Genomic DNA, 27,010 nt, shown 5'->3' with positions numbered 1-27,010 from the left:
CTGCGTACGCGAGACATGACGTCAAACGCCTCCTTGCCGTCGGTCGGCATGCGTGACGTCACATTGCCGTCGGCGTACACGAGCCGTGACGTCAGAACGCTCGCCGTAGCGAGCCGTGACGTCAGAACGCTCGTCGTAGCGAGCAGTGACGTCACCGGCGTGCGCCGTTTCGCTGTGGCGCGAGGCGGGAGAGCGGTGGCGCAGCTGTTGCGGCACCGACCGAAGTCGCCTCGAGAGCTCCCCGGGACCCGGTTCGACTCCCCCCGCCCGCCTGCGTGCCCGTACGGGGCCTGCGGCTCACGGCCACCGTCACCGCCACGAGCCACCTCCTCCACCACCACCTCCTCCACTACCACTACCACCACCTCCTCCACAACCACCACCACCACCTCCTCCACCACCTCCTCCACTACCACCACCACCTCCTCCACTACCACTACCACCTCCTCCACTACCACCACCACCTCCTCCACCACCTCCTCCACTACCACCTCCACCACTACCACCTCCTCCACCACCACTACCTCCACTACCACCTCCTCCACCACCACTACCACCACCTCTCCACTACCACCACCTCCTCCACTACCACCTCCACCACCTCCTCCACTACCACCTCCTCCACTACCACCACTAACCACCACCTCCTCCACTACCTCCTCCACCACCACCTCCTCCACGACAACCACCACCTCCTCCACTACCACCACCACCACCTCCTCCACGACCACCACCACCTCCTCCACTACCACCACTAACCACCACCTCCTCCACTACCTCCTCCACCACCACCTCCACTACTACCACCACCTCCACGACCACCACCACCTCCTCCACTACCTCCTCCACCACCACCTCCTGTGTGTGGTCTGTGGTCTGTGTGTGTGTGCTGTGTGGTGTGTGTGTGCTGTGTGTGTGTGGTCTGTGTGTGCTGTGTGTGTGTGTGGTCTGTGTGTGTGCTGTGTGTGTGTGGTCTGTGTGTGTGTGGTCTGTGTGTGTGTGCTGTGTGTGTGGTCTGTGTGCTGTGTGTGTGTGCTGTGTATGTGTGGTCTGTGTGTGTGTGCTGTGTGTGTGTGGTCTGTGTGTGTGTGCTGTGTGTGTGTGCTGTGTGTGTGCTGTGTGTGTGTGGTCTGTGTGTGTGTGCTGTGTGTGTGTGGTGTGTGTGTGCTGTGTGTGTGGTCTGTGTGTGTGTGCTGTGTGTGTGTGTCTGTGTGTGTGTGGTCTGTGTGTGCATGTCTCTGTGTGTCTGTGCGTGTCTCTGTGTCTGTGCGCGTGTGGTCTGTGTGTCTGTGTGTGTGCCTCTGTGTGTGTGTCTCTGTGCCTGTCTGTCTGCGCATGTCTCTGTGGTGTCTGTGTGTGTGGGGAGCGGTAGTGTAGCGGTTAGTGTGCTACGAGCGAGTTTGTCAATATACAGTGGTACCTCGGTATACGTCGTTAATTCGTTCCAGAAGGGGAAGGACTTATACCGGAAATGACGAATACAAAACGAATTTTTCCCATAAGAAGTAAAGGGAAAGTAAATCATCAGTTCCAGAGTATAAGAAATTATATTTTACATGGCATATTATACATTAATGGAATTGTATAACATAATGTAGACACTACGTATTACTCAAATGCATACGTAAATTAAAATGACGTGGAAATTCACAGAGAGTTACAGCAAGAGGGTTTCATATTCTTGGTTCTTTCGGTAAAGTCACCACGTAGAAGGGAAACAATAAAATAATAAAGATATAAAACAATAAAATTATCACGACGTTTCGACTGCAACACAAGCAATCATCATCAGGCGTGAAAACCACAGCAAGAACATTTTCTTGTTTCCCTTCTACGTGGTAGTGACTTTACCGAAAGAACCAAGAATATGAATCCCTGCAGTCACGAAAGCTTTAAATCAGCAAGGGGGTTGTTCACTGAACGAGATCTACAGGTAGACTGAGGAACGGCGCTTTGTTTGAGTTGTGAACGGGGGTCTAGGCGGGCACGCGGTGACTCATCCCGACCCATACAAGTTCTAGCAAGCGCGGCGTATCCCAAGCAAGACGTCGTATCCCAAGACATTTTTTTTCTCGGCAAAACACGACGCGTACCCCAAATTCAACGTATTCCAAAGCGGTCGTATACCCGAGGTACGACTGTGGTTGATGATGTAAAAGTGCAACGTAGCTCCCAGTGGCTTCCTAATATCGGAAGGTAGAGCGTTCCAGACGGCCGCAGAAGCAGCAGCGCAGTGTGAAAGCGCCGCGCGATGATGCGGCGACCGCCGTCATTGTTCGTCGGCCGGCCAAAAGTCGCCGCCGCCGCCGACGCTGCTGCTGTGACGGTGGCCGGAGCTCGCGTGATGATGGTTCACGCTCCCTGACGAGATCAGCAGTGAGGTGTTGTGATACAATTTCCGGCGAGCACTCTGTGCGTGTAATGAGCGCGGCCTTATTAACGCATTCGTCATTAAGGCTGCTTTGGGGAATTGGCGACCGGAAGCTATTGGTGAGCCAAAAGCCGCCGCCGCCGCTGCGAGGATGAATGGATGCCCTTCTCGTGTCTGTGTTTTCTAGGTTCGTGCTGAACTGCGGTACTTTACACGACGGATTGAAGGGGAGGGAGGAGGATTCACTTTCGTCTCGTGCTCCACCCCCCTCCCCCCCGGCTCCATGTCCCCAGGCGCCAAGGGGCAGCCAAAATGAACGAAGACGAAGAGGAGGAAGACACGAAGATCTTCTGCCCGGTCTGCAACTGGGTGGTGGTCAGCCTGCCCGCGCTGGAGGACCACATGAAGCGCCACAAGGGCTGGACGGAGCCCGCGCTGTTCCGGTGCCCCCACTGCACGTACAGCACGGACAAGGCGGTCGCCCTCATCAACCACCAGAGGACGCACACGGGCGAGAAACCCTACGAGTGCAAGGTGTGCGGCGAGGCGTTCTCCGTGTTGGAGGACTTCCGCGTCCACCAGAGGGCGCACGCGGACGAGAAGCGCCACGTGTGCGCCGTGTGCGGCGACGCCTTCTCCTACGCGGAGGCGCTCGGCACGCACCAGCGGGTGCACGTCAGCGAGAAGCCCTACCAGTGCAGCGTGTGCGGCGCGGAGTTCACGCGCACCAACCACCTCCGCAGCCACAACCGGGTGCACACGAAGGAGAGGCCGTACCGGTGCTCGGCGTGCGGCAAGTCGTTCGCCCGCTCCGACAACCTCGTCACCCACCAGCGGGTGCACACGGGCGAGAGGCCCTACCGGTGCGGCGTTTGCGGCAAGGCGTTCACGCAGTCCGGCACGCTCGTCGTGCACGCCCGGATCCACGCGGGCGACGGCAGGCCGCGGAGGGGGGGCCTCGAGGGGGGCGGAGGCGCGAAGGTGAAGGCGGCGAAGGCGGAGGCAACCGCGTCCGTGGCGGATGGAGGAGGCCCCGACTCGGGGCCGAATGCGGAGCGCGACGGCCGGCCCACCGTGAAGGGGGAAGCTGAGGAGGAAGAGGATGAGGAGGAGGAGGAGGAAGAGGAGGAGGAGGAAGAGGAGGATGAGGAAGTCGTCAAAGCAGACGTTCCTGCACCAGTCCCGGCGCCAGTTCCGGCGCCTTCCGTCGCTCCGTCCGTCGTGAAGCAGGAAACCGAAGAGAGCCCTCGGCTGTGAGACACGGCCAGTAGTCAAGGCAGAATCGGAAGGCGCAAGGCCTTCCCATAGCCCCAATCCATCGTGAAGTGGGAACCTCAAAGAGAGCCCTCAGCTGAGACGAGGGCCGCTTCGAAGGTACAGCCATTCAACTACAAAACTCTGTTCATTGTTACCGGGCGTGAGACCTACGTAGCTCCTCTTCGGAAGGGACCCTGGCTATTGCGAATGACAGCAGCTCAACGAAGTGGACGATGTCATCGTCGTCGCGTGGAAATGTACAGTGGGGGCCGAAGACGTCGATTCTCAATGTGAAAAGGCAAAAAGTCTGGCGGACCTGGAGAAAAATCCACGGCCACCACGGGGAGAGAGAGACGCAGACTCCAAATATACAACAGGCGGCAGGGTTTGGGATCGAACCCACGGCCTCCTGTACATCCCGCCACTCTGAGATGTATCATCAGCCGCCTACCACCCCCCCGCCCCCATCACCATGCGTGGATTTTTCTCAGGTTTTTTTCCCCTCCACATTTAGAATCAACATCACTACGCGTGTACAGTATTTGGCTGCTGCTATACATTTTCACGTGCTGATATCAGCCACTTCGTTGAGCTGCTATCATTTGTAATGGCCAGGTCGCTGTGACAAAAACAGCTACATATCTCAGTGGTTGGCCTTACCTGATAAAATGTAAACAGTTTAGTCTTAGATATTTCCTGACCTATTGCTACCATTGCTTATATTTCGGAAAAGACTTAAGAACGGGCAATTAAGTAGAAATAAATAACGGCTATGCTTTTCTTTAAAAAAAAAGTACAAACAACAAACCCTCAACACCGCATCAATGGCTCTCATTCCGCCCATGACACGTTCATGGGAGGCCCGTGAGGTCGTCATCAATGTCAGATGATGTGCCCTGTAGCAGCATTGGGGGGGGGGGGGGCGGGGGGGGGACCTTCGTTGATGTGGAAGGCGTCTTAGCCAATCAAAGAAAGGGGAATAAGGGGGCGTGCCTCTCGACCACGACCTGACTGTCTCGATCCGCGCCCCGCTCTTGCCATTAAACAGAAAGTGGGTCCAATTAGCGATCCCCAACCACCGAAAGCATGCCCGCTTTGCCACCATGACACCACGTGTGGGCAACGACACGCCCACTTCTAAGTGTCCGCTTTTATTTCATGTCGGCTTTTTGTCGTATTACAGCGCCGGGAAGAACGGCGCCTTAGCCAATCAAAGGAGGGGAAATGAGGGGGCGTGCCACTCGACCACGACAAGACCATCTCGATCCACGCCCCGCTCTTGCTGTTGAACAGAAATAGGGTATTTATTTAGTGTAAATACTTACTTGATTTTAAACAGGTGTTAAAGTACTTGCTTTTTCACTTTCTCTGATGTCCGTTTATAGACTCAAAAGTGTGTCCAATTAGCAATCCCCATGTACCTAAAGGAGCACGGCCCCCTTTGCCGCCATGACACCACGTGTGGGAAAAGACGTGCCCACTTCCCAGTGTCCGCTTTTCATGTCGGCTTTTCATGTCGTATTACAGCGCCGTGGGTGTGGAGAATGCGGTCAACGCGCACGAAGAGGGGGGTGGAAGGACCCGATCGCGTGGGGGGGGGGGGTTCAAACGTTATGCTTCTCGGAGACGAGACGGCATGTTGATGAAGTTCAATGTAAGGAATTCTGCGAGGGCAGAGACGGCTGTCGCTGCTTCGTCGTCGCGCGGCGCTTTCGGATGCGCTGCTCCTGCGGCCATCTCGAATGCTTCTTCCGATATTAGGAAGCCACTGGGAGCTTCGCACTTTTAAACCATCATCTAGGTTGTGACAAAAACGCATTTCTCTAGGACTGCTTTTTGTGTGGTGTTAGTTTGTCATCCTTCCCACGCATCTCCAATTAGCGCGGTTGGCTAAGGTCCGGTAGTTGCGAAATACGTTCAACGTATATTCATACGTACAAAACAGGTCACTGCATGGAACCAGGATGAGACCGTGAAAGAGCTATGATTGTGAATCGAAATTATCGTGCAATTTCAATATACATCAAGTAATCTTGTGCTTAAAGAGCAAGATTTACGCTTGTATCGGGCGTTACTTTTTTCAGAATCTTGGGGACAAAACGTTGTTGATTGGGAGAGGCGGAAATTTTCCATGCATGTCGTCGGCAAGAGAAGCATTTTTGGTTGTACGCACGTTTTCCTCTGACCTACCGTGTGGGAGATACAGAGCGTGACGGACAGAGACTTGCACGTTGCACGGTGTTTCTCTCGTTATTCGCGAGGGGATGCGCCCCGGCGATGCTCGTGAATGGAAAATTTAGCGGATAATGATATTGGCTCTACGCAAAACTTCATTGTAATGGATTACCTTAAATAGGTAGGTAAGCTTTATCTCTCATCACTTCTCTATCTAATCACTTAATCACTTTCATAACTTTATCTCATCATCTTTCTTGGTTCTTTCGGTAAAGTCACGTAGAAGGGAAATAATAAAATAATAAAAATTAAACGTAATAAGATAAAATTCTCGCGACGTTTCGGCCACAACACAAGTAGCCTTCCTCAGGTGAAGGAACAGAACTGTCGGAAAGACAGCGCTCCAATGTTGTCTTTCCGACAGTTCTGTTTCTTCACCTGAGGAAGGCTACTTGTGTTGTGGCCGAAACGTCGTGACAATTTTATTTTATTATGTTTTATTTTATTATTTCCCTTCTACGTGGCTTTACCGAAAGAACCAAGAAGATGAATCCCTGCAGTCACGAAAGCTTTAAATCTAAATTTATCTCATCACTTTCTCGATGCAGCAGTCGTGTAGCGTTACAGATGCCATTCACGGGTCGCCAAAGTCGTGGATAGCAAGTTGTCGAACGACGAGGGAATCCTGTAATCGGCGGAAGTGATAAACCGGTGAGTCGGTAGCTTGCGGTTAAAGAGAGACATTTCTGTAAAATAATCCTGATTAATATTACATTTTCTACATCGAGTTTTGTATATGCATGCTAACATTTCAATGAGAATCCACTGATATACAGTGGAACACCCTCTTAACGACCACCCCTGTTAATGACAACGCTTTACAACGGGGCTCCATAGAAACCCAATTGTGTTCGCTTACCACCCATTCTCCTGTTAAAGTCAGGCTGTTGTAGGTACAGTAAATATTAATGCATTGCTTAATCGTGTTTCTTTTAATATTATGTGTTTATATTGTTAGTATCTTTACGTATGATTCTCCATTATTTAAATACCATGTACATTTTTGGGGTGAAAAGGGGCAACTTTCCATGCTGTCGGAATGAGTTAAGACTTTAACATGTATTTCCTACACTCGCTTAACGTCCAAATCACTTAACGGCCGGTTTTGTGGAACCAATTACCGTCGTTAAAGAGGGGTCCTACGGTAGAGCGGTAACGTGACATCACAAAATAGGTACTACTATTATGGAGCCGCTGTAGAGTGGCTGACATTTGCGAAGACGAAGAGAGGGAGGGGATTGGGCTGGCCACCCCACCCAAGTGGGTACCGCGAGCGGTGCTATCTGTTGTACTTTTATGTGTGGAGGGGAAGACGGGAGGAAGAACTTAAGTGAGAGGATTGAGGGAGCGGGAGGGGGACGGGCTGGTAAGGGCGGGGGGAGCAAGGTGGGGGAATGTTGTATATAATAGCCTGGTATGTGATCTTAACTGACAGGATAGAGGAAGCGGGTAGAATGAGGTGGGGGGGGGGATGTTGTATATAATAGCCTGGTATGTGACATTGCCAAATTTCAAAATTATAAAACTGATGGGCACGTATCATTAGCGAGGGGGTATGTCCAGTGTTTGATGGGGCTCGTGAAGGGGTGGGATGGGGGTGACGTGGTGAAACCCAACCCACAAACGCGCGTGCGTGTCGTTCCATAGTCATTTTATTGTTAACCACTCTAGAACGTGCCAGAATGTGTTTCCCTGCCTATGAAACTGTTGTCATTGTTAATTACCAATAAAGTTAGCCAAAAACTAAAAAAACAGCGATGCCTTGACATCATTTATTCTCACTGGATCTCAACTGGCTGCCCACTCGTATTTGAAAGCACAATTACTTTTCGTAAACGTGCGATGTCAAAACTCCTAGAAAACCAGCAAAGCCCATGACCAAGTTATTCGTCTTAACAGATATAGGTTACTGTGACTGACTAATCAACTGATTTAAATTCTAATATTCTAGAGGGGTGGGGGAACCTTTTTTCTGCCAAGGGCCATTTGGATATTTATAACATCATTTGCGGGCCATACAAAATTATCAACTTAAAAATTAGCCTGTTATATTTGGTCAAACATTTAATTAACTCACCCCTAATGTGATGGCTGGAACAGATCAAATGATTTTGCGGGCCTCATACGGCCTGCAGGTCGGACGTTCCCCTCCCCTGTTCTAGACAAAGCCTTTGCTTGTAACTATAATTTTTTTAAATTAACGTTTTAAAATATGCCCCCAGAACCCCCAAAACAAATCTGGAGATATTTCATAATGTTGATCATCGTGAGAAGAAGGACTCAGCTCACCACCGTGTTCAGCAATGGCCTCTTTATTTGATGACCCACAGGTAACATCTCCGGTCATACGGCAGGTAACACACCACGCTCCGTACGAAGAACTACCAGGCCCCCCTCCTCTTCCTCTCTTTTATCCCCTGGCGCTCGTTCCTTGCCAGTCATTGCCCACGAGCTTTTGTTCCAAACGATGACTCACTGACCAATCATCTCCGAGTCTCCTCCCTAATCTCTGCCCCCCAGGTTGATGATTAACTGGCCAGGCACCCGAGTGTCTGCGTTCCTTGCCCAATCACTCATAGCCCAGGGGCTTCTGTCCCAGAATAGGACTCACTGGCTAGCCGTCGCGAAGTCTCCAACAATAGTGTCGGTCGTTATACTTCTTAAGAAGGCAAATCCGTATCGAGTAGCCTTATCAATAACAACTCATTGGTGTAGCTTCAGTAGAAACCACACTATTTGAGAGGTACAATAACCGCCAAGAGCCAAGTCTACTTAACAGCTGCCACGCATCACGTCGCAATTCTTTACAGAGTTCCATGAGGTGTCACCTTTTATTTGTGTCATTACTTATGACTCCAGCGGTCCCACAGGTAGGCACAGGACTTATTTCTAATATCTTCCAACACTTCGTGATAGTTTCTCCATCCATTCTGTTCACTCGTGCAGACACGCTCGTGCTTTTGAATGGCCGATGTATCGCGCGGCATTTTCACAACATTTTTCTCTCTCGGTCGGCTTCTCAAGTGTTTAAATTTCCGCTCCACGAGACCTGCCCCCTCTGTGTAGTACACATCCTCTACCCGCGCCACCAAATTAACAAAGGTCCCAGTCGAGGACTCGCTCTCACTCGACATGCTTCCTTGTAGTCCCCTCCTACACCTTCCCACAGAGACCTCAACATCCGTTCCCAAAGCAGAGACTCGGCCTCCCGTGTGCCACCTTCACACCAGCCGTGTCTCGCAGCCGGGGCTTCCTTCCCGTTCTCGCTTCACGATCGAGCGGGGAAAATAAGCACTGTCACCTCCGCGTTCTACTTTCACCCCTGGCCACGTCTCGGAGCCGGGTCGTTCTTCACGCTCCTGCTTCACGATCGACGGCGAGATGGGAGGATCATCGCTACCTTCGCGTTCCACCTTCACCCTCGACCGTGCCTCAAAGCAGGCGCCTTCGTCACATTCCCGCTTTACAATTGACAGGGAGGTCGAAGGACCCTCGTGTCCACATTCCACCTTAACCCCCGGCCACGTCTCAAAATTGGGGTTTTCTTCGCGCCCCCGCTCCAATGCAGAGGGCTCCAACGCGGGACTCTCAACCTCAACGGTCACCTCCACCTCCCCGGAGGGAGGCGCGGTTTCATCCCCGGGGTCTTTTGACTCGGCGGACGCCCCCCTGCACGCAGCGCACTCGTGGCGCCTCCTGCTCCGGCACGTTCCCCTGGTAGCGCGGAGGCGAGCCGAAAATGTCAACGTGTCCCCGCACTTTGTGCACTTGCAGGGCTTCCCACCCGCGTGGATCTTCTGGTGGATGCGGAGGGCTCCCGAGTGCGTGAACGACTTCCCGCACGTGAGGCACCCGTAGGGCTTCTCCCCCGTGTGGATCCTCTTGTGGATGCCGAGGGTTCCCGACTCGGAGAACGCCTTCCCGCATGTGGGGCACGCGTAAGGCTTCTCCCCCGTGTGGATCCTCGTGTGTATGCACAGGGCTCCCGATTGGGCGAAGGCCTTTTTGCACACAGTGCACTTGTAGGGTTTCTCGCCCGTGTGAATCCTCTCATGTATGACGAGCCCTCCCGACTGTGTGAATTCCTTCCCGCACGTGGCGCACCTGTAGGGCTTCTTGCCCGTGTGGACCCTCTTGTGGGTGACGAGCGTGTCCGAGCGCGCGAACGCCTTGCCGCACACGGTGCACCTGTAGGGTTTCTCGCCCGTGTGGATCCTCTGGTGGCTGAGAAGGTGGTGCGACTGAGTGAAGTCCATTCCGCAGACGGTGCAGTGGTACGGCTTTTCGCCCGTGTGGATCCTCTCGTGTTCACGGAGGTCCTCCGACTGCGCGAACGCCTTTCCGCAGAAGGAGCACTTGTGCCGCTTTCGTTTGGCGTGAATCCTCTGGTGGGAGCAGAAGTCTCCCGAGTTGGCGAAAACTTCCCCGCACACCCTACACTTGTAGGGCTTCTCGTCGGCGTGGGTCCTCTGGTGGCCGATCAGCGTGGCCGCTTTGTCCGTGCTGTACGGGCAGTGGGGGCACTGGTACAGCACGGACTCGGTCCGGCCCCTGTGCCGCTTCATATGGTCCTCCAGGGCGGGCAGGCTGATCACCACCCAGTTGCAGATCGGGCAGTAGATCTTCATCTCTCCTCCCTCGTTCATTTTAATGTCTCGGGCGCTGGGATGCAGTGAGGCACGAGAAGGAAATTCATCCCCCTCCACCGAGCTGTGAACCTAGAAAAGGTGAAGATATTGTCCGTTGCTTACATTGAACTTCTTTCGCACCGTACGTAGACAACGGTGCTGACCGGCGGTACCTATTGCCGGATGGCATTCTCGCCTTATTTTAATGTATATGTAGCGCCTTGAGCAAGGTGCTCGACCAAGAATCGGATATTTTTACAGGCGAACAGGACAAAGACAACGCAAGTATCCAAGTATCCATAGCTCGGGTTGAGTAATTATATCTATCGCACAACAACCGCCATTCGCCACTAACTGATGGTGACATCACCACGACGCTTGTGCCAGGCTATGTGTACGTTAAGGCCACGTGAAGTGTCGAACGCCCGCTGGCAGGAGGCCACGGGACAGACCCAGATGCCATGGGTCGACTGACTGAGATGACTGGCTGATGCAGTCAACAACAACCGCCATTTGCCACTAAGTGGCGGTGACGTCACCACACATGGATAGACAGTCACAACAAGGGCACACAGACAGACACACACAGACAGACACACACAGACAGACAACAACCGCCATTCGCCACTAAGTGGCAGTGACGTCACCACGACGCTTGTGCCAGGCCATGTGCACCTTGAGGCCTCGTGAGGTGTTGAACGCCCGCTGGCAGGAGGTCACGGGGCAGACCCAAGTGCCACGGGTCGACTGACTAAGATGACTGAATGATGCATCACCTGTGCCCCCTACTGTGCCAACCTGCTGTGCTTTAGCCACCCGGCGCTCCGCTCGTTGTGAGCGTCGCTCCTCCGCCCTCCGTTGTTGTTGGAGGGCGACTGCCTCCAACTGCCCAGTAGCATCCTTCACGAGCCTCCTCCACAGAGGCTGATCTTGACACCACTGGTACCAGTCATCGGCAAGTCCACTCAGCTCCACGTCCTCCTGTACCACATCACTCCATCTCTTCTCTAGCCCGTGCCGCGCCCGCTTAGCCCCCTCAATCCGGCCGAACAAAAGCTGTTTCGGCATGCGGTGGCTGGGCATGCGGGCTACATGACCCAGCCATCGCAGCCTTGCCCGCCGGAGGAGCTCACCGATGGGACCTTGCCCAGATCTTTCAAGGATTTGTGAGCTCCTCACACAATCCAGTCTGGTTAAACCCAGGATGGATCGTAGGCAGGCCAGCCTAAATGTTTCTAACCGGCGAAGATGTTCCATTAGGGGGGTCCACGTTTCGCAAGTGTAGAGAAGGGAGGGAATGACCGTGGCCGAGAAGACCTAAAGCTTCGTGCGGAGCGACAGACCAGGTAGCTTCCACACAGCGTTACGCAACCGATGAAAAGATATTGCCGCTCGACTGATTCGGAGTGAGACCTCTGCTGTTAAACCGGAGCCAGTCATAAGCACACTGCCCAGGTATGGGAAACTCTCCACTCTCTCCACAACTGCCCCATCACCGATTGGGAGATGTGGGGGTGGAGTGTCCGATGGTACAAAATACCCAGGCAGGTGCTTAGTTTTGGTGGGGCTGATGGTAAGGCCCCACCTCTTAGTGGCACGCTCCAGTCTCAGCAGCAGCGTCTCCAACTTCTCCTTTGACTGAGCAGCTATTACCAAATCATCAGCATACATAACGTGGTTGAGCAATAGGGAGCCATCCCTTGACCGCAACCGGGCATCGATCAGCCTCCCATTATATCTGTACCATATGGAGATTCCCCTGGTACAGCTATTGAAGGCTTCACGAACAACGTGGTCAAAATAGATGTTAAATAATGTGGGAGCCAGACGACATCCCTGTCGCACCCCAAGGTGTACAGGGAGTGGCTCTGACTCCCGGCCACGTAGTTTTACCGGGGCCCGCTTACCATCATGAAGGTCCTTAATGATCGTGAGCAGAGGGTCAGGGACTCCAAAAGCACGAAGAACAACCCAGAGCCAAGGTCTACTGATGGTATCATAGGCCTTGACCAGGTCAATAAAGCAGAGATGTAGGTCTTGTTGGAATTCCCTACACCTCTGCTGTAGCAGACGGACAGAAAATATGGCATCTGTGCAGGACCGCCCTTTCCTGAAACCGCATTGGGGCTCCGCAAGCCTCTCCTCAGCGTGCCTGGCAAGGCAATGTTGAATAATACTTGCCAGGACCTTTCCCGGCACACTGAGGAGTGAGATGCCCCTGTAGTTGTTACAGTCTGTGCGGTCCCCCTTCTTAAAGAGGGGGACCACCAGGGCATCCTTCCAATCCTGCGGAACCCGTCCAGTGGTCCAGACTATTGTGATGATGTCATATAGGGCAGTCTGTGCACAAACGCCACCCTCCCTCAGCGGACACACAGACACACACAGACACACAGACAGACACACACAGACAAACACACAGACACACAGACAGACACACACACAGACACACACACAGACAGACACACAGAGACAGACACACACAGAAACACAGACAGACACACAGAAACACACAGACAGACACACAGACAGACAGACACACACACAGACACACACACAGACACACACAGACAGACACACAGAGACAGACACACACAGCCAGACACACACAGACACAGACAGACACACAGACAGATACACACAGACAGACACACACAGACAGACACACACAGACAGACACACACACAGAAACACACAGGCAGACACAGACAGACACACAGAGACAGACACACAGACAGACACACAGAGACAGACACACAGAAAGACAGACACACACGGACACACACAGACACACACAGACACACACACAGACACACAGACAGACACACACAGACACACACAGACACACAGACACACAAAGACAGACACACACAGGCAGACACACACAGACAGACACACAGAGACAGACACACAGACAGATACACAGACAGAAACACACAGAAACACACACACAGACACAGACAGATACACAGAAACACACAGACACACACACAGATATACACACACAGACACACACAGACAGACTCACCTCTCTCGCGCTCTGCGTTTATCCGTGACGTCACACCCCTAGCGTCACCAGCAGCCGCCACGGCGGCCGACGTGACGTCACGTACCCCCCCTCCCCCCGCGTGTGGATCCTCTCGTGGATGACGTCACTCGCGCGCCCTCCGTTTTGCGGAGATGACGTCACGTGATGGGGGCGTGCGTGTGGGGGGGACGGAAGTGACGTCACATACGAGAGCTGACCAGAGGAGGGAGCGGGCAAGCGGTCCGTGAGTTCGGCCGCCCCCTAGGTAGACTCGGCCTCAAACGAGTTACCTCGTGCGGCGTTGCGTGTAGCGAGTGGGGTAAATCGTCGTCACTGGCAGAGAGACAAAGGCGGCCGGGGCCCTTCGTAAAAGCGCTTGCCCCCGACATTCTGGTGAGGCTATACCCGGTTGTGGGGTGGGCACCTTCGTCTTTGTGTGAGTCCGGGGGGAGCGGTGGTGGTGGTGGTTGCGGTGGCGGTGTGTGGTGGTGTGGTGGTGGGGGTGGTGGTGGTGGTGTGGTGGTGGTGGGTGCTGTGGTGGTGGTGTGTGTGGTGGTGGTGGGTGGTGTGGTGGTGGTGGTGTGTGTGGTGGTGGTGTGTGTTGGTGGTGGCGGTGGTGGTGGTGTGTGGTGGGTGGTGTGGTGGTGGTGTGGTGGTGTGTGGTGGTGTGGTGGTGGTGTGTGGTGTGTGTGGTGGTGGTGGTGGGTGGTGTGGTGGTGGTGGTGTGGTGGGTGGTGTGGTGGTGGTGTGTGTGGTGGTGGTGTGGTGTGGTAGAGGTCGCCACTGGGGGAGAGACAAAGGCGGCCGGGCGTTGGTGGTGCTGGCCACCCACCCCTCTGTCACAGTGGCGGGCTTCATAGGCGCTGCTGCAGCAGCACCTGTGTATAGGTGCTGCTGCTACTCACTAATACTAACAGCACTTGCCCCTGCAGCCTGCTAGAGGCTACACGGGTGACCTTTGTCTGTGTATAGGTGCTGCTGCTACTCACTAATACTAACAGCACTTGCCCCTACAGCTTGCTAGAGGCTACACGGGTGACTTTTGTCTGTGTAAAGGTGCTGCTGCTACTCGCTACTAATAACAGCACTTGCCCCTACAGCCTGCTAGAGGCTACACGGGTGACCTTTGTCTGTGTATAGGTGCTGCTGCTACTCGCTACTACTAACAGCACTTGCCCCAACAGCCTGCTAGAGGCTATACGGGGGAGCTTTGTCTTTGTACTAAACAGGCCTCCAGAGATGAAGTGAAATTTTATTTCATTTGTGGACGCTGAATTTGATTTGTTGTTAGCCCTGTAAAAAAAAGTACAGGGTGTTTTTAAAAGGATGGACACAATTTCAAAGCAGTTTATTTCACGACGGCAACGTGTTGCAAGTGCACAAAAAAAGTTACAAACGGTTTTAATGAGTTATCAAGTTTTACTTATCTACATGTATATAAAAGGCAAAGTTGTGATTAAGTGCGTCTGTTCAAAATATTTAGCGTACTTCCCGACATGCAACAAACTTGGAATTTGCCATGCAGGTACTTTCCAGACTGTACACCATGCAAAAATTATACAAATACACCTTTTTTTTGGGGGGGGGGGGGGCTCAATAATGCTTTTTTTGCATGGCAAGTGAGCTGTGACGTCAAATCTGTCACGTGACCCGCGCATGTGGAAGCGTAACGCATTGTAGTGTAGTGGTTAGCACGCTGTGTATGTGTCTGTATGTGTGTGGAAGCGTAACGCATTGTAGTGTAGTGGTTCGCGCGATGTCTGTGTGTGTCTATGTGTGTGTGTGTCTATGTGCAAAACAACCCCCTACCTCCTCGCGGTGCCGGACAGGCAACTCTGTCGTGGACAGTGCTGTGGGGGGAGGTCCAATTTTGATTGGCTCCTCCCCTCATGGCAAATGTGTCCACCACAGGGGCTAAACGGGGGCTCTGGACGGGTGCGAGGGGCTGGTAACCCCTCCACCTTCAATTAATTACCACTAAACCACGAGTTAAACTGAAATATGTAACTAATAAGCTTGTGCCGGAGGCCCCGGGGGGCGAGGCGTCTATGACGTCTCCTGGCCAAACCCCAATTGGCGGAGCCAGGAGATTGAATATCTACCCTCGGGGCTCTTCCAGAAACAACGAAAAGCCACTACGGGTGGCCACGTGGAATGTTCGAACGCTCACTGCGGAGGAGAGGCTGCCACTCCTCTGTCGGGAGCTGGACCGGTACCGCCTGGATCTGTGTGGCATTCAGGAGGTCCGGTGGACCGGCTCTGGCTCCTGCCACCATGAGGGGTGGACAGTCCTCTACTCGGGGTAGCAGATTGCCAAACAACAGGGTGTGGCTCTTCTTTTGAACAAAAAAATGAAGGGGGCGTGGGAGCGTGGCGGTGAGGTGTGGGAAGCTCTAAGTCCCAGGCTACTTTGGGCTCGCCTTCCCATGAACCGGAGGCGAGGAATGGTGGTCGTGGTTACTTATGCCCCCACCGAAGATGAACATCCGTGGAGGGATGCAGGCAAAGCCGATGAGTCAGATGCCTTCTATGACCTCCTGTCACAGGTGCTGGCTAAAGTGGCCCCTCGGGATAGAGTCATCATGTTGGGTGACTTCAATGCCCGAGTTGGTCATGATACTGGCACCTGGTCTGGAGTGATTGGAGGGCATGGGCCAGATCAGCTCAATAACAACGGTAGGAGGCTGCTAGATTTTTGTGCAGCCCATGAGCTTGTAATTACCAACACGCTGTTTCGGCATCGGCGCATCCACACAACATCAAGGATGCATGCCGGGTCCAAGCAAGAACATCTGCTGGACTACATAGTGACGGACCAGCGGATGTGAGCCCATGTCCTTGACACCAGGACCTACCGTGGAGCTGATCTGCGCTCTGACCATCGACTAGTCATCTGTAAGATGCGCCTGCCATTCTTCCACTCCGGTGGTGGGTGTACACCCAGGACCCCATTCCAACCTAAAGTGGCCTGGTCTCAGTTATCTGATGAAAGTTGCAAGCGAGAATTTCATCATCGCTTGCGGCTGGGATTGCCATCGTCCCCAACTCCTGCTGATGTCGAGGGTAAATTGGCGAGGTTTAGGACTGTGACTCATGCAGCTGCAATGGCTGCTTTGGGTACGCGGTCCAGACCTCCCCAGAGACCCTGGCTGACAGAGGAGGTGTTCAGGATGGTTGAGAAAAAGCGACAGGCCCACTGTCATCGGCTACAGAATCCCACGTCAGAGAATGAGGAGGCTTACCGCAGCCTTCGCTCGGAGGTTCGGAGAGCCGTGAGGCGCTGCAAGGATGGGTGGTGGTCGGGGGTTGCTGAGGAGATGGAGTCTGCCTCAGTGGCCCGTGATCACAAATCTCTAGTTAACTCCATCAAAAAAGTAATCTGCAGTGCCACACCTATTACCATCATTAGGGGAAAAAACGGTGACCCAATCTCCGACCCCCAGGAACAGGTTTGCAGATTTGCTGAGCATTTCTGTGAGGTCGTGGGGGAGGGAAAATCCCTCAGCCAGGAAAACATCGTGGCACAAAGTGAGGATGACCCTGCTGAGGCTGCGGTGCCTCAAATATTGGAAGAAGTCACCCCCTGTGAGTCGCTTGCTGAGGTGCCATCTGTTGAGGAAGTACTAAAGGCGATCCGGAGTCTGAGACCAGGAAAGGCAGCGGGCAGAGGTGATCTCCCAAGCGAAATGCTGAGGGAGGGTGGCGTTTGTGCACAGACTGCCCTATATGACATCATAACAACAGTCTGGACCACTGGACGGGTTCCACAGGATTGGAAGGATGCCCTGGTGGTCCCCCTTTTTAAGAAGGGGGACCGCACAGACTGTAACAACTACAGGGGCATCTCACTCCTCAGTGTGCCGGGAAAGGTCCTGGCAAGGATTATTCAACATCGCCTTGCCAGGCACGCTGAGGAGAGGCTTGCGGAGCCCCAATGCGGTTTCAGGAAAGGGCGGTCCTGCACAGATGCCATATTTTCTGTCCGTCTGCTACAGCAGGGGTGTAGGGAATTCCAACAAGACCTACATCTCTGCTTTATTGACCCGGTCAAGGCCTATGATACCATCAGTAGGCCTGGGCTCTGGGTTGTTCTTCGTGCTTTTGGAGTACCTGACCCTCTGCTCACGATCATTAAGGACCTTCATGATGGTGAGCGGGCCCGGGTAAAACTAGGTGGCCGGGAGTCAGAGCCATTCCCTGTTAACCTTGGGGTGCGACAGGGATGTCCTCTGGCTCCCACATTATTTAACATCTATTTTGACCACGTAGTTCGTGAAGCCTTCAATAGCTGTACCGGGGGAATCTCCATATGGTACAGATATAATGGGAGGCTGATTGACTCCCGGGTGCGGTCAAGGGATGGCTCCCTATTGCTCAACCACGTTATGTATGCTGATGATTTGGAATAGCTGCTCATTCAGAGGAGGAGTTGGAGACGCTGCTGCTGAGACTGGAGCGTGCCACTAAGAGGTGGGGCCTTACCATCAGCCTCACCAAAACTAAGCACCTGCCTGGGTATTTTGTACCATCGGACACTCCACCCCCACAACTCCCAATCGGTGATGGGGCAGTTGTGGAGAGAGTGGAGAGTTTCCCATACCTGGGCAGTGTGCTTATGACTGGCTCCAGTTTAACAGCAGAGGTCTCACTCCGAATCAGTCGAGCGGCAATATCTTTTCATCGGTTGCGTAACGCTGTGTGGAAGCTACCTGGTCTGTCGCTCCGCACTAAGCTTCAGGTCTTCTCGGCCACGGTCATTCCCTCCCTTCTCTACGCTTGCGAAACGTGGACCCCCCTAATGGAACATCTTCGCCGGTTAGAAACATTTAGGCTGGCCTGCCTATGATCCCTCCTGGGTTTAACCAGACTGGATTGTGTGAGGAGCTCACAAATCCTTGAAAAATCTGGGCAAGGTCCCATCGGTGAGCTCCTCCGGCGGGGAAGGCTGCGATGGCTGGGTCATGTAACCCGCATGCCCAGCCACCGCATGCCAAAACAGCTTTTGTTCGGCCGGATTGAGGGGGCTAAGCGGGCGCGGCACGGGCTAGAGAAGAGCTGGAGTGATGTGGTACAGGAGGACGTGGAGCTGAGTGGACTTGCCGATGACTGGTACTAGCGGTGTCAAGATCGGCCTCTGTGGAGGAGGCTCGTGAAGGATGCTATTGGGCAGTTGGAGGTAGTCGCCCTCCAACAACAACGGAGGGTGGAGGAGCGACGCTCAGAACAACGAGCGGAGCGCCGGGTGGCTAAAGCACAGCAGGTTGGCACAGTAGGGGGCACAGGTGGTGCATCAGCCAGTCATCTCAGTCAGTCGACCCGTGGCACCTGGGTCTGCCCCGTGACCTGCCAGCGGGCGTTCGACACTTCACGTGGCCTCAGGGTGCACATAGCCTGGCACAAGCGTCGTGGTGACGTTACCGCCACTTAGTGGCGAATGGCGGTTGTTGTTGTCTAGGTGTGTCTGTGTGTGTGTGGAAGCGTAACGCATTGTAGTGTAGTGGTTAGCGCGATGTCTGTGTGTGTCTATGTGTGTGTGTGTGTCTATGTGTGTGTGTCTAGGTGTGTGTGTCTAGGTGTGTCTGTGTGTGTGTGTGGAAGCGTAACGCATTGTAGTGTAGCGGTGTAGCGCTACTCTGCGCTACGAACCCGGCAACCCGAGTTCGATTCCCGCTCACGGCCACCACCGGTGACGATTATTTGAACTGGTCCTGGGCCTCCCCTAGGTAGACTCGGCCTCAAACGAGTAACTGTTGTGGTGTGAACATCGCCACTGGGGAGACAAAGGCGGCCGGGCGTGGCGAAGCCGGATAGTAAAGCTAGTCATTTTGTAAATTCTCTGTGTGCCCTCCACCTGCTGTACGGACAACATCGAGACAATCTTTCAATTTAAAGCTTTCGTGACTGCAAGGATTCATCTTCTTTGGTTCTTTCGGTAAAGTCACCACCACGTACAATGAGAATAAAATAAATGTGTTATTTTATTTTATCGATTTATTATTTTATTCTCATTCTACGTGACTGTACCGAAAGAACCAAAGAAGATCGAGACGATCGTTGAATTCGTCCCAAACGCCTCTCAAAGCGTCTTCCCTTCCGCTGAAGTCGCCGCTGCCGTGATTCAAATTTTATTTCACGCGCTTTTATTTAACTCGCTGTCTGTTGGTGTTGTTGTTGTATCCTCAAATCTTGTAACTCAATTTTAACCCACTTGCCGATGTGGTATCAACTGCAAACCTGGTATACTTATGTTATAATGATGACAATACTATATTCTATCATTAAAAATATAAAAAAAATGTAACATTTTTAATTTTTTATGTTTCGGCTTGGGTATAATTGTCCACGGTCAACTGACATTGTGGCGAGCTTCGGGGCCACTTCCTGGAGTCGTGGAGTTCTGCCATTACTAGTAGGGTACATTTCATTAAAGCGTGTTTAAAAAAAAGTATTTTTTAAATATTACTTATTTGAGGTCATCCAGATTAGTCGCTAATGGTGGCACAAAAACACCACCGTCTTTGACGTATCCCCACAAGAAAAAGTCGCAGGGTGTGGCGATGTCTGGGGGGTGATCTTGGGGGCCAAGAGTGTAGCACCAAGTCTTGGGGTCCCGTGCGACCTGTCCAACGTTGAGGCGGTGTTGTCTGGCGAATGGCTGAGGCTAGGGGCTGTTTGTGCACTGGGGTCACCATCTAGAGAATGACTGAGGCTAGGGGCTGTTTGTGTGCTGGGGTCACCATATAGAGAATGACTGAGGCTAGGGGCTGTATGTGTTCACTGGGGTCACCATCTACAGAATGACTGAGGCTAGGGGCTGTTTGTTCACTGGGGTCACCATCTAGAGAATGACTGAGGCTAGGGGCTGTTTGTGTTCACTGGGGTCACCATCTAGAGAATGACTGAGACTAGGGGCTGTTTGTTCACTGGGGTCACCATCTAGAGAATGACTGAGGCTAGGGGCTGTTTGTGTTCCCTGGGGTCACCATCTAGAGAATGACTGAGGCTAGGGGCTGTTTGTGTTAACTGGGGTCACCATCTAGAGAATGACTGAGGCTAGGGGCTGTTTGTGCGCTGGGGTTACCATCTAGAGAATGACTGAGGCTAGGGGCTGTTTGTTAACTGGGGTCACCATCTAGAGAATGACTGAGGCTAGGGGCTGTTTGTTCACTAGGGTCACCATCTAGAGAATGGCTGAGACTAGGGGCTGTTTGTTCACTGGGGTCACCATCTAGAGCAGGGGTCGGGAACCTTTTTGACTAAGAGAGCCATGAAAGCAAAAAAATTGGAAATTTATTTCAGTGAGAGCCATATAATATATTTTAAAAGTGAATTCAACTAAATGTCAGTATAATAAGCCTCTGAATTTATTCTTTTAAATAATGTTGTTATAACACTCACCATTAATGCGACTTCTGGTGCTGCATGGATTTGCTGATGTCTTTGTAGTCGGGTTGGTACTTGGTGAGGTTAAGCTTCATGCAAGCGTTGAGGCTTTCATCCGATAAACGTGATCGTAGGTTGGACTTGATGTTTTTAAGATGTGAGAATGACTGCTCACATGCATACGTAGATCCAAACATGGTCAATACAGCAATACTCACACGCTGCAGTGTGTGGTATGTGACAGGAAGCGCGTTCCAAGTTTTGAGAATCAGCTGGTCTTCGGGTTGGAGTTTTTTCATTTCTGTCCACATGTGCTTGCTCGCCAACTCCGCTTTCTGTCGTGTGATTCTTTCCAAATCTTCATTCAGTGACTTGAACTTATTCACCCACATGTCTGAGGCCTTCAGGTCAGCCACTTCTGCTTCAAAATCTCTGACGGAGACACCAGGGATGTAATTCAGGTCGGCTGTGTTCAGTGAACACTCGTTTGGATGGGTGATGAACTTAAAAAGACGAGTGTGCTCACGAAATTCTCCAAAGCGTGCTTTGAAGGATTGTAGGAGACTGGATGTGCAGCCAGCTAGCTGGTGGAGATCAAGGTTTTGAATGGGCTCACTTGCTGTGCATGCATCGTTAAATTGGCTCAGTTTTTCAAAATGTAGTAAACGACCTGTTTCAAGATCCGTGATGAAAAGCTCCAGCTTGTTTTCAAAAGCAAATACAGCTTGTTGAAGGGATAACACTGTATTTCCAATGCCTTGCATTTTCACATTGAGCTGGTTCAGATGTTCAGTCAGATCTACGAGATAGTAAAACTTGAGGAGCCACTCGGTGTCGGCTAGCTCAGGATGCCCGACGCCTTTCATTTCAAGGAAAGTCCGGATTTCGTTCAGGCAAGCCGCAAAACGGCTAAGCACCTTCCCTCTTGACAACCAACGCACATTGCTGTGCAAAAGCAGACCAGGATAGTTATTTACAACTTCATCCAGCAGTGTTTTAAACTGGCGATCATTTAAGGCTCGGGCAACAATAAAGTTGATCACACGAATGACCAGCGACATCACTTCGCCAAACTGCCTGTCACACATCTGAGCACAAAGTGCCTCCTGGTGTATAATGCAATGGAAACTTAGGATGGGTCTATTTTCATGTTCACGGAGAAGCGCCACAAATCCTTTGTTTTTCCCCACCATACACGGAGCACCATCAGTACACACTGAGAGAAGTTTATCCATAGGTAGACTTTTTTCTTGAGCAAACTCCATGAAAGACTTGAATAAATCCTCACCTCTTGTGGACCCTTTTAATGGCAGAACAGCAAGACTTTCTTCGCGCAGTGTGTCACCAACAGCATATCTTGCAATCACGCTGAACTGCGACAAATGGCTCACGTCTGTTGACTCATCCAAAGCCAGAGAAAAGAACGGCGCTGCATTTATGTCCTTCACTTGCGTTTCCTCCACTTTGTTTGCCATCACGATGGTACGATCATGAACAGTTCTTGCCGACAGAGGCATGTCTTGTATCCGTTTGATTATCTTGTTTTTGTTCGGAAGATCATCAAAAAGTTCATTGGCTACATCCAGCATGAACGTTTTAGCATACTCGCCATCTGTGAATGGTTTTCCGTTCCTCACTATTGCTAAAGAACCAGCAAAGCTAGCCGAATTATAGTCACCTTGCCGGGTCCATACGCGGAGTTGCTGCTGGCTAGCTTGCACCCTGCTCAGAAGCTCTTAGCACGCTTTCTTTCTGCTGTCTCCCGCAGGGTATTTTGATGCAAAGGTAGCGTGGCGCGTGTCGAAGTGCCGCTTTACATTCGACCGTTTCAACGATGTAATTTTGTCATTGCAAATTAGACACACCGCAGAACCCGCTCTCTCCACAAAGGCGAATTCTTCGGTCCATTCGTCCTGAAATGTACGATACTCGTCGTCTTTTTTTCTTTTCGCCATCTTCTTCGTCGAAGGGTTAGCTTTGAGCTAATGACCGAGCAGACGCAGTCTCAGACTGATTCAAAAGGGGGCGTTTACCTGTTTTACCCAGCAACGGCAAACGTAGGCCAGTATCATCCAATTAAAATAATGGACAATTGCTCCTGCAGCCCTGAACAGGACATGCGCAGTGAAAAATCGATGGATGGATTAAAACAAGTGAGAATATTTTGTTTTATCTGCGAGCCATATGCAATCATCAAAAGAGCCACATCTGGCTCGCGAGCCATAGGTTCCCGACCCCTGATCTAGAGAATGACTGAGGCTAGGGGCTGTTTGTGTGTTGGGAGAGGCATGGAGCGGTCATCATTTGAAACTCTACGCCCCGCCCTCTCTGCGCCCTGCCCTCTGTATGCCCCGCCCTCTCTGCGCCCCGCCCTCTCTACGCCCCGCCCTCTCTACGCCCCGCCCTCTCTGCGCGCCGCCCTCTCTGCGCCCCGCCCTCTCTATGCCCCGCCCTTTCAAGTGGTAAGAGTTTTATTCATGGGCGGTTCGTGGTTGCAAAGATATAGCGATTTCAAATCGGGTCCATTTTTTCGAAACACCCTGTATAACAATTGTTGTTGTTTTCGTTTTTGTTGATGTTTTTTTTTAGTTTTTTTGTAGTTTCTCCCCCTGTGTATTCGCGGCCATTTGGCGGGCACTTTTTCGTTTTCCTAATCCTCCTCCTCTCGCGTGCCTCGCTCCGTGTGTGCCCCCCCCCACCCGCTCCACCGCTGCCCCCCCCCCCCCAGCAGCGTCCGCCAAAGCCGAGGCCCCGGACCCAAAAAAAAATGAACAAAGAGGTGAAGAGGATCTGCTGCCCGGTCTGCAACTGGGTGGTGGTCAGCCTGCCCGCCCTGGAGGACCACATGAAGCGCCACGCGGGCCGCACCGAGCCCGTCGTGTACCGGTGTCCCCACTGCCCGTACGGCGCGGACACGGTGAGCGTCCTCATCGGCCACCAGGCGACGCACGACGCGGCCGAGTCGCGCAAGTGCGCCGAGTGCGGCAAGGTGCTGGTCGACGCCGAGGCGCTGCGCCGCCACGAGGCGTCGCACGCCCGCGAGAGGCCCCACAAGTGCACCATGTGCGACATGGCGTTCGCGCAGGCCGAGGGCCTCGTCGCCCACCGGAGGATCCACGCGCGCGAGGTGCTCTTCCAGTGCGTCGACTGCGGCGCGGAGTTCGCCCGCGCCGACTACCTCCGAGGCCACCAGCGGACGCACACGGGCGAGCGCCCGCACGGCTGCGCCGAGTGCGGCAAGACGTTCGCCCGCTCGGGGAGCCTCCGCGCCCACGGCCGGACGCACACGGGCGAGCGGCCGTACGCGTGCGGCGAGTGCGGCAGGGCGTTCGCGCGCTCGGGGGCGCTGCTGACGCACCGGCGGACGCACACGGGGGAGCGGCCGTACGCGTGCGCCGAGTGCGGCAGGGCGTTCGCCCGCTCGGACAACCTCGTCGCGCACGGCCGGCTGCACTCGGGCGAGCGGCCGCACGCGTGCGCCGAGTGCGGCGAGGCGTTCGCCGACCGCGTTGGCCTGCGCGTTCACGAGAGGGCGCACACGGGCGAGAGGCCGTACGCGTGCGGCGTGTGCGGCGAGGCGTTCGCCCGCTCGGGGGCGCTGCACACGCACAAGATGGTGCACACTGGCGAGAGGCCGTACGCGTGCGGCGAGTGCGGCAAGGCGTTCGCACGCTCGGGGGCGCTGCACGCGCACAAGCGGAGCCACGCGGCGGAAACTCCGTGAGGCGGAATTGGTCCGGGCGTGCGTGTGCGCGTGTGTGCGCGGGTTTCGTGTTTTGGTGCGTGCGTGTGTGCGTGTGGGTTCGTGTTTGGGTGCGTGTGTGTGTGCGCGGGTTCGTGTTTGGGTGCGTGTGTGCGCGTGTGTGCGCGTGTGTGCGCGTGTGTGTGCGGGTTCGTATTTGGGTGCGTGCGTGCGTGCGTGTGTGTGCGGGTTCGTGTTTGGGTGCGTGTGTGTGTGCGTCACCCGCAGTCGGTCTCGTGTTTTGTGAGCGCCAGGTCTCTGTGTGTGGGTGTGTGCGTGTCTTTGTGTGTGGTTGCGTGCGTGCGTGCGTGGTGAGCGGTGGTGATGCGGTTAGAGATCTTCTCTATGAACCCGGCAGAGACCAGAGGTCTATTCCGGATCATGGCCAACACCAGGTGACAATTACCTAAACCGGTCCTGGGCCTCCTCTCCTAAGTCGACTCAGCCTCAAATGAGTACCTGGTGCGATGTGTAAGCATCGCCACTGGGGAGACAAAGGCGGCCGTGCGTGGTTTTGGCCACCCTACCCCTCGTGTGCCGTACCGGCCTTCACAGCTTGCTCGCCAACAGCACTTGCCCCTACAGTCTCGTTACTACAGCCTGTACGGGGGGGAGGGGGGGGCCTTCCGGGATCGAACCCACGACCTCCTGCATACCAGGCGAGGCAGTTCACATCTCGTCGCCACCGTGATGATGAGAGGAGGGAGAGACACGCAGACTCTACATTTACGGCAGGCGTCAGTCAGGGTCGGGATCGAACCTGTGACCTCCTGCGGAATCTCGCGTCACGGCTCGTGGTCCCATCTCGTGGTCCCATCTCGTGGTCCCATCTCGTGGTCCCATCTCGTGGTCCCATCTCGTGGTCCCATCTCGTGGTCCCATCTCGTGGTCACGGTTTACCCAGTGAGGTCTGTTTTCCGGGAACACAGCGGCGACGTTTCCAGGCTGTTTGTTTGTATACACGTGTCTGTCTGTGTGTGTACACCTGCTGGGTCTGCCCCGTGAACTCCGGGCCGGCGGGCGTTCGACACTTCACGTGGCCTGAACGTGCACCTAGCCTGGCACAAGCGCCGCGGTGGTTGTTGTTGTTGTGTATGTGTGTGTGTAGCAGTAGTGTAGAGGTTAGCGCTACGCCGCGCGACGAACCCAGCGACCCGGGTTCGATTCCCGCTCACGGCCAACACCACCGGTGACGATTATCTGAACCGGGCCTGGGCCTCCCCTAGGTCGGCTCAGCCTCAACTGAGCACCCGGTGCGGTGTGTAGTGAACATCGCCGCCGGGGAGACAAAGGCGGCCGGGCGTGGTGCTGGCCACCCACCCCCTCGTGTGCCGTGCCGGCCTTCGTAGGCGCTCGCTAACAGTCCGTTCCAAGCTATACGGGGGGGGGTCTTTTTTTTTCTCTGTATGTACTGTACGTCGAACTTTTTTCGCGCCGTACGTGAGCCGAGCGTCGCTAATCGGTGGTGCGGCGGGGGGGGGGGGGGAACAAACTTAACAAGCAGTTGTAGGTGTTTCAGTGTAGATGTAAAAGTGCATCGCAGCATCCCGGCGGCGACGATGCGGCGACCCATCCCCCGCCGCCGCCGCCTTCGGTCGGCGACTCGGCCGCAAGCCGCCACTGAACGCCGCGGCCGCCGTTGCAAGGACGCCGGCGCTTGCCGACGATCCGCAGTTCCTTGACGAGACTCGGCTCAACTCGACGCGTCAATTACGGCGCGCGGCGATTGTCCCGCGCGATCCCTGGAGCGAGGAGCGACTGAGACGGCGGAAGAGCGAACGCTCCACGCACCCGATTTGGTCGTGGCACGGCGGGGCCGAGCGGATTGGCCGGGGAGCGCTCAAGAGGGGAAAAAGAGCCCCGGGAGGGTTTGGCGAGCGTCAGGTGGGACGGTTAGGCCAGGTGAGGGCAAGAGGTGATGAGGTGCGCAGCCAGGAAGAGGGTAAAAGAGTGGGTGACGTGGGGTGAGTGGGTGGGTGAGATGGGTGGGTGAGATGGGTGGGTGAGATGGGTGGGTGAGATGGGTGGGTGAGGTGGGTGGGTGAGGTGGGTGGGTGAGTGAGGTGGGTGAGTGGGTGGGGTGGATGATTTAGGTGGGTGAGATGGGTGAGTGGGTGGGTGAGTGTGGTAGGTGAGGTGGGGTGGGTGAGGTGGGTGTGGTGGGTGTGGTGGGTGGGTATGGTGGGTGTGGTGGGTGGGTATGGTGGGTGTGGTGGGTGGGTATGGTGGGTGAGGTGGATGGGTGAGGGGGGTGTGTGAGGGGCGGGTGGGTGAGGTGGATGGGTGAGGGGGGTGGGTGAGGGGCGCGTGGGTGTGGGGGTGGATGAGTGGGGTAGGTGAGGTGGGTGGGTGAGTGAGCGTCAGGT

General features: G+C 54.1%; 3 protein-coding genes across 8 annotated transcripts; 2 read left to right on the top strand and 1 right to left on the bottom strand.

Moving 5' to 3' along the window:
• LOC142907680 (uncharacterized) lies at nucleotides 1-7,617 on the top strand. Of its 4 annotated transcripts, none has more exons than XM_076057335.1 (2): nucleotides 1-251; nucleotides 2,665-7,617. In XM_076057335.1, the coding sequence occupies exons 1-2, from the start codon at nucleotides 16-18 to the stop codon at nucleotides 3,626-3,628; spliced, it is 1,200 nt and encodes a 399-aa protein (XP_075913450.1). In that variant the 5' UTR covers nucleotides 1-15; the 3' UTR covers nucleotides 3,629-7,617. The 4 variants fall into 4 exon arrangements, with proteins under 4 accessions (XP_075913450.1, XP_075913449.1, XP_075913451.1 ...); XM_076057334.1 differs by having other exon boundaries at nucleotides 1-281; XM_076057336.1 differs by having other exon boundaries at nucleotides 145-251; nucleotides 2,559-7,617.
• Nucleotides 7,618-8,159: 542 nt separating this feature from the next.
• LOC116958666 (uncharacterized) lies at nucleotides 8,160-13,597 on the bottom strand. Of its 2 annotated transcripts, none has more exons than XM_032981397.2 (2): nucleotides 13,520-13,597; nucleotides 8,160-10,581 (listed from the first exon to the last, which is right to left on the bottom strand). In XM_032981397.2, exon 2 carries the CDS (start codon nucleotides 10,507-10,509, stop codon nucleotides 9,085-9,087), a length of 1,425 nt encoding a protein of 474 aa, XP_032837288.2. In that variant the 5' UTR covers nucleotides 10,510-10,581; nucleotides 13,520-13,597; the 3' UTR covers nucleotides 8,160-9,084. The 2 variants fall into 2 exon arrangements, with proteins under 2 accessions (XP_032837288.2, XP_075913426.1); XM_076057311.1 differs by lacking the exon at nucleotides 13,520-13,597 and adding an exon at nucleotides 12,399-13,513.
• An 83-nt stretch (nucleotides 13,598-13,680) lies between these two features.
• Nucleotides 13,681-26,127, top strand: LOC116958670 (uncharacterized). 2 transcript variants are annotated; one of them, XM_032981405.2, is made up of 2 exons: nucleotides 13,681-13,912; nucleotides 23,634-26,127. In XM_032981405.2, the coding sequence occupies exon 2, from the start codon at nucleotides 23,670-23,672 to the stop codon at nucleotides 24,624-24,626; it is 957 nt and encodes a 318-aa protein (XP_032837296.1). In that variant the 5' UTR covers nucleotides 13,681-13,912; nucleotides 23,634-23,669; the 3' UTR covers nucleotides 24,627-26,127. The 2 variants fall into 2 exon arrangements, with proteins under 2 accessions (XP_032837296.1, XP_032837295.1); XM_032981404.2 differs by having other exon boundaries at nucleotides 23,631-26,127.
• Nucleotides 26,128-27,010: the final 883 nt, after the last annotated feature.

Source organism: Petromyzon marinus, chromosome 80 (genome assembly GCF_048934315.1).
Source record: "Petromyzon marinus isolate PM22_M1 ecotype Great Lakes invasive population chromosome 80, UKy_Petmar_22M1.pri1.0, whole genome shotgun sequence".
NCBI lineage: Eukaryota > Metazoa > Chordata > Hyperoartia > Petromyzontiformes > Petromyzontidae > Petromyzon > Petromyzon marinus.
The sequence above is the reverse complement of the archived record's forward strand: the minus strand, read 5'-3'. Positions and strand labels throughout refer to the sequence as shown.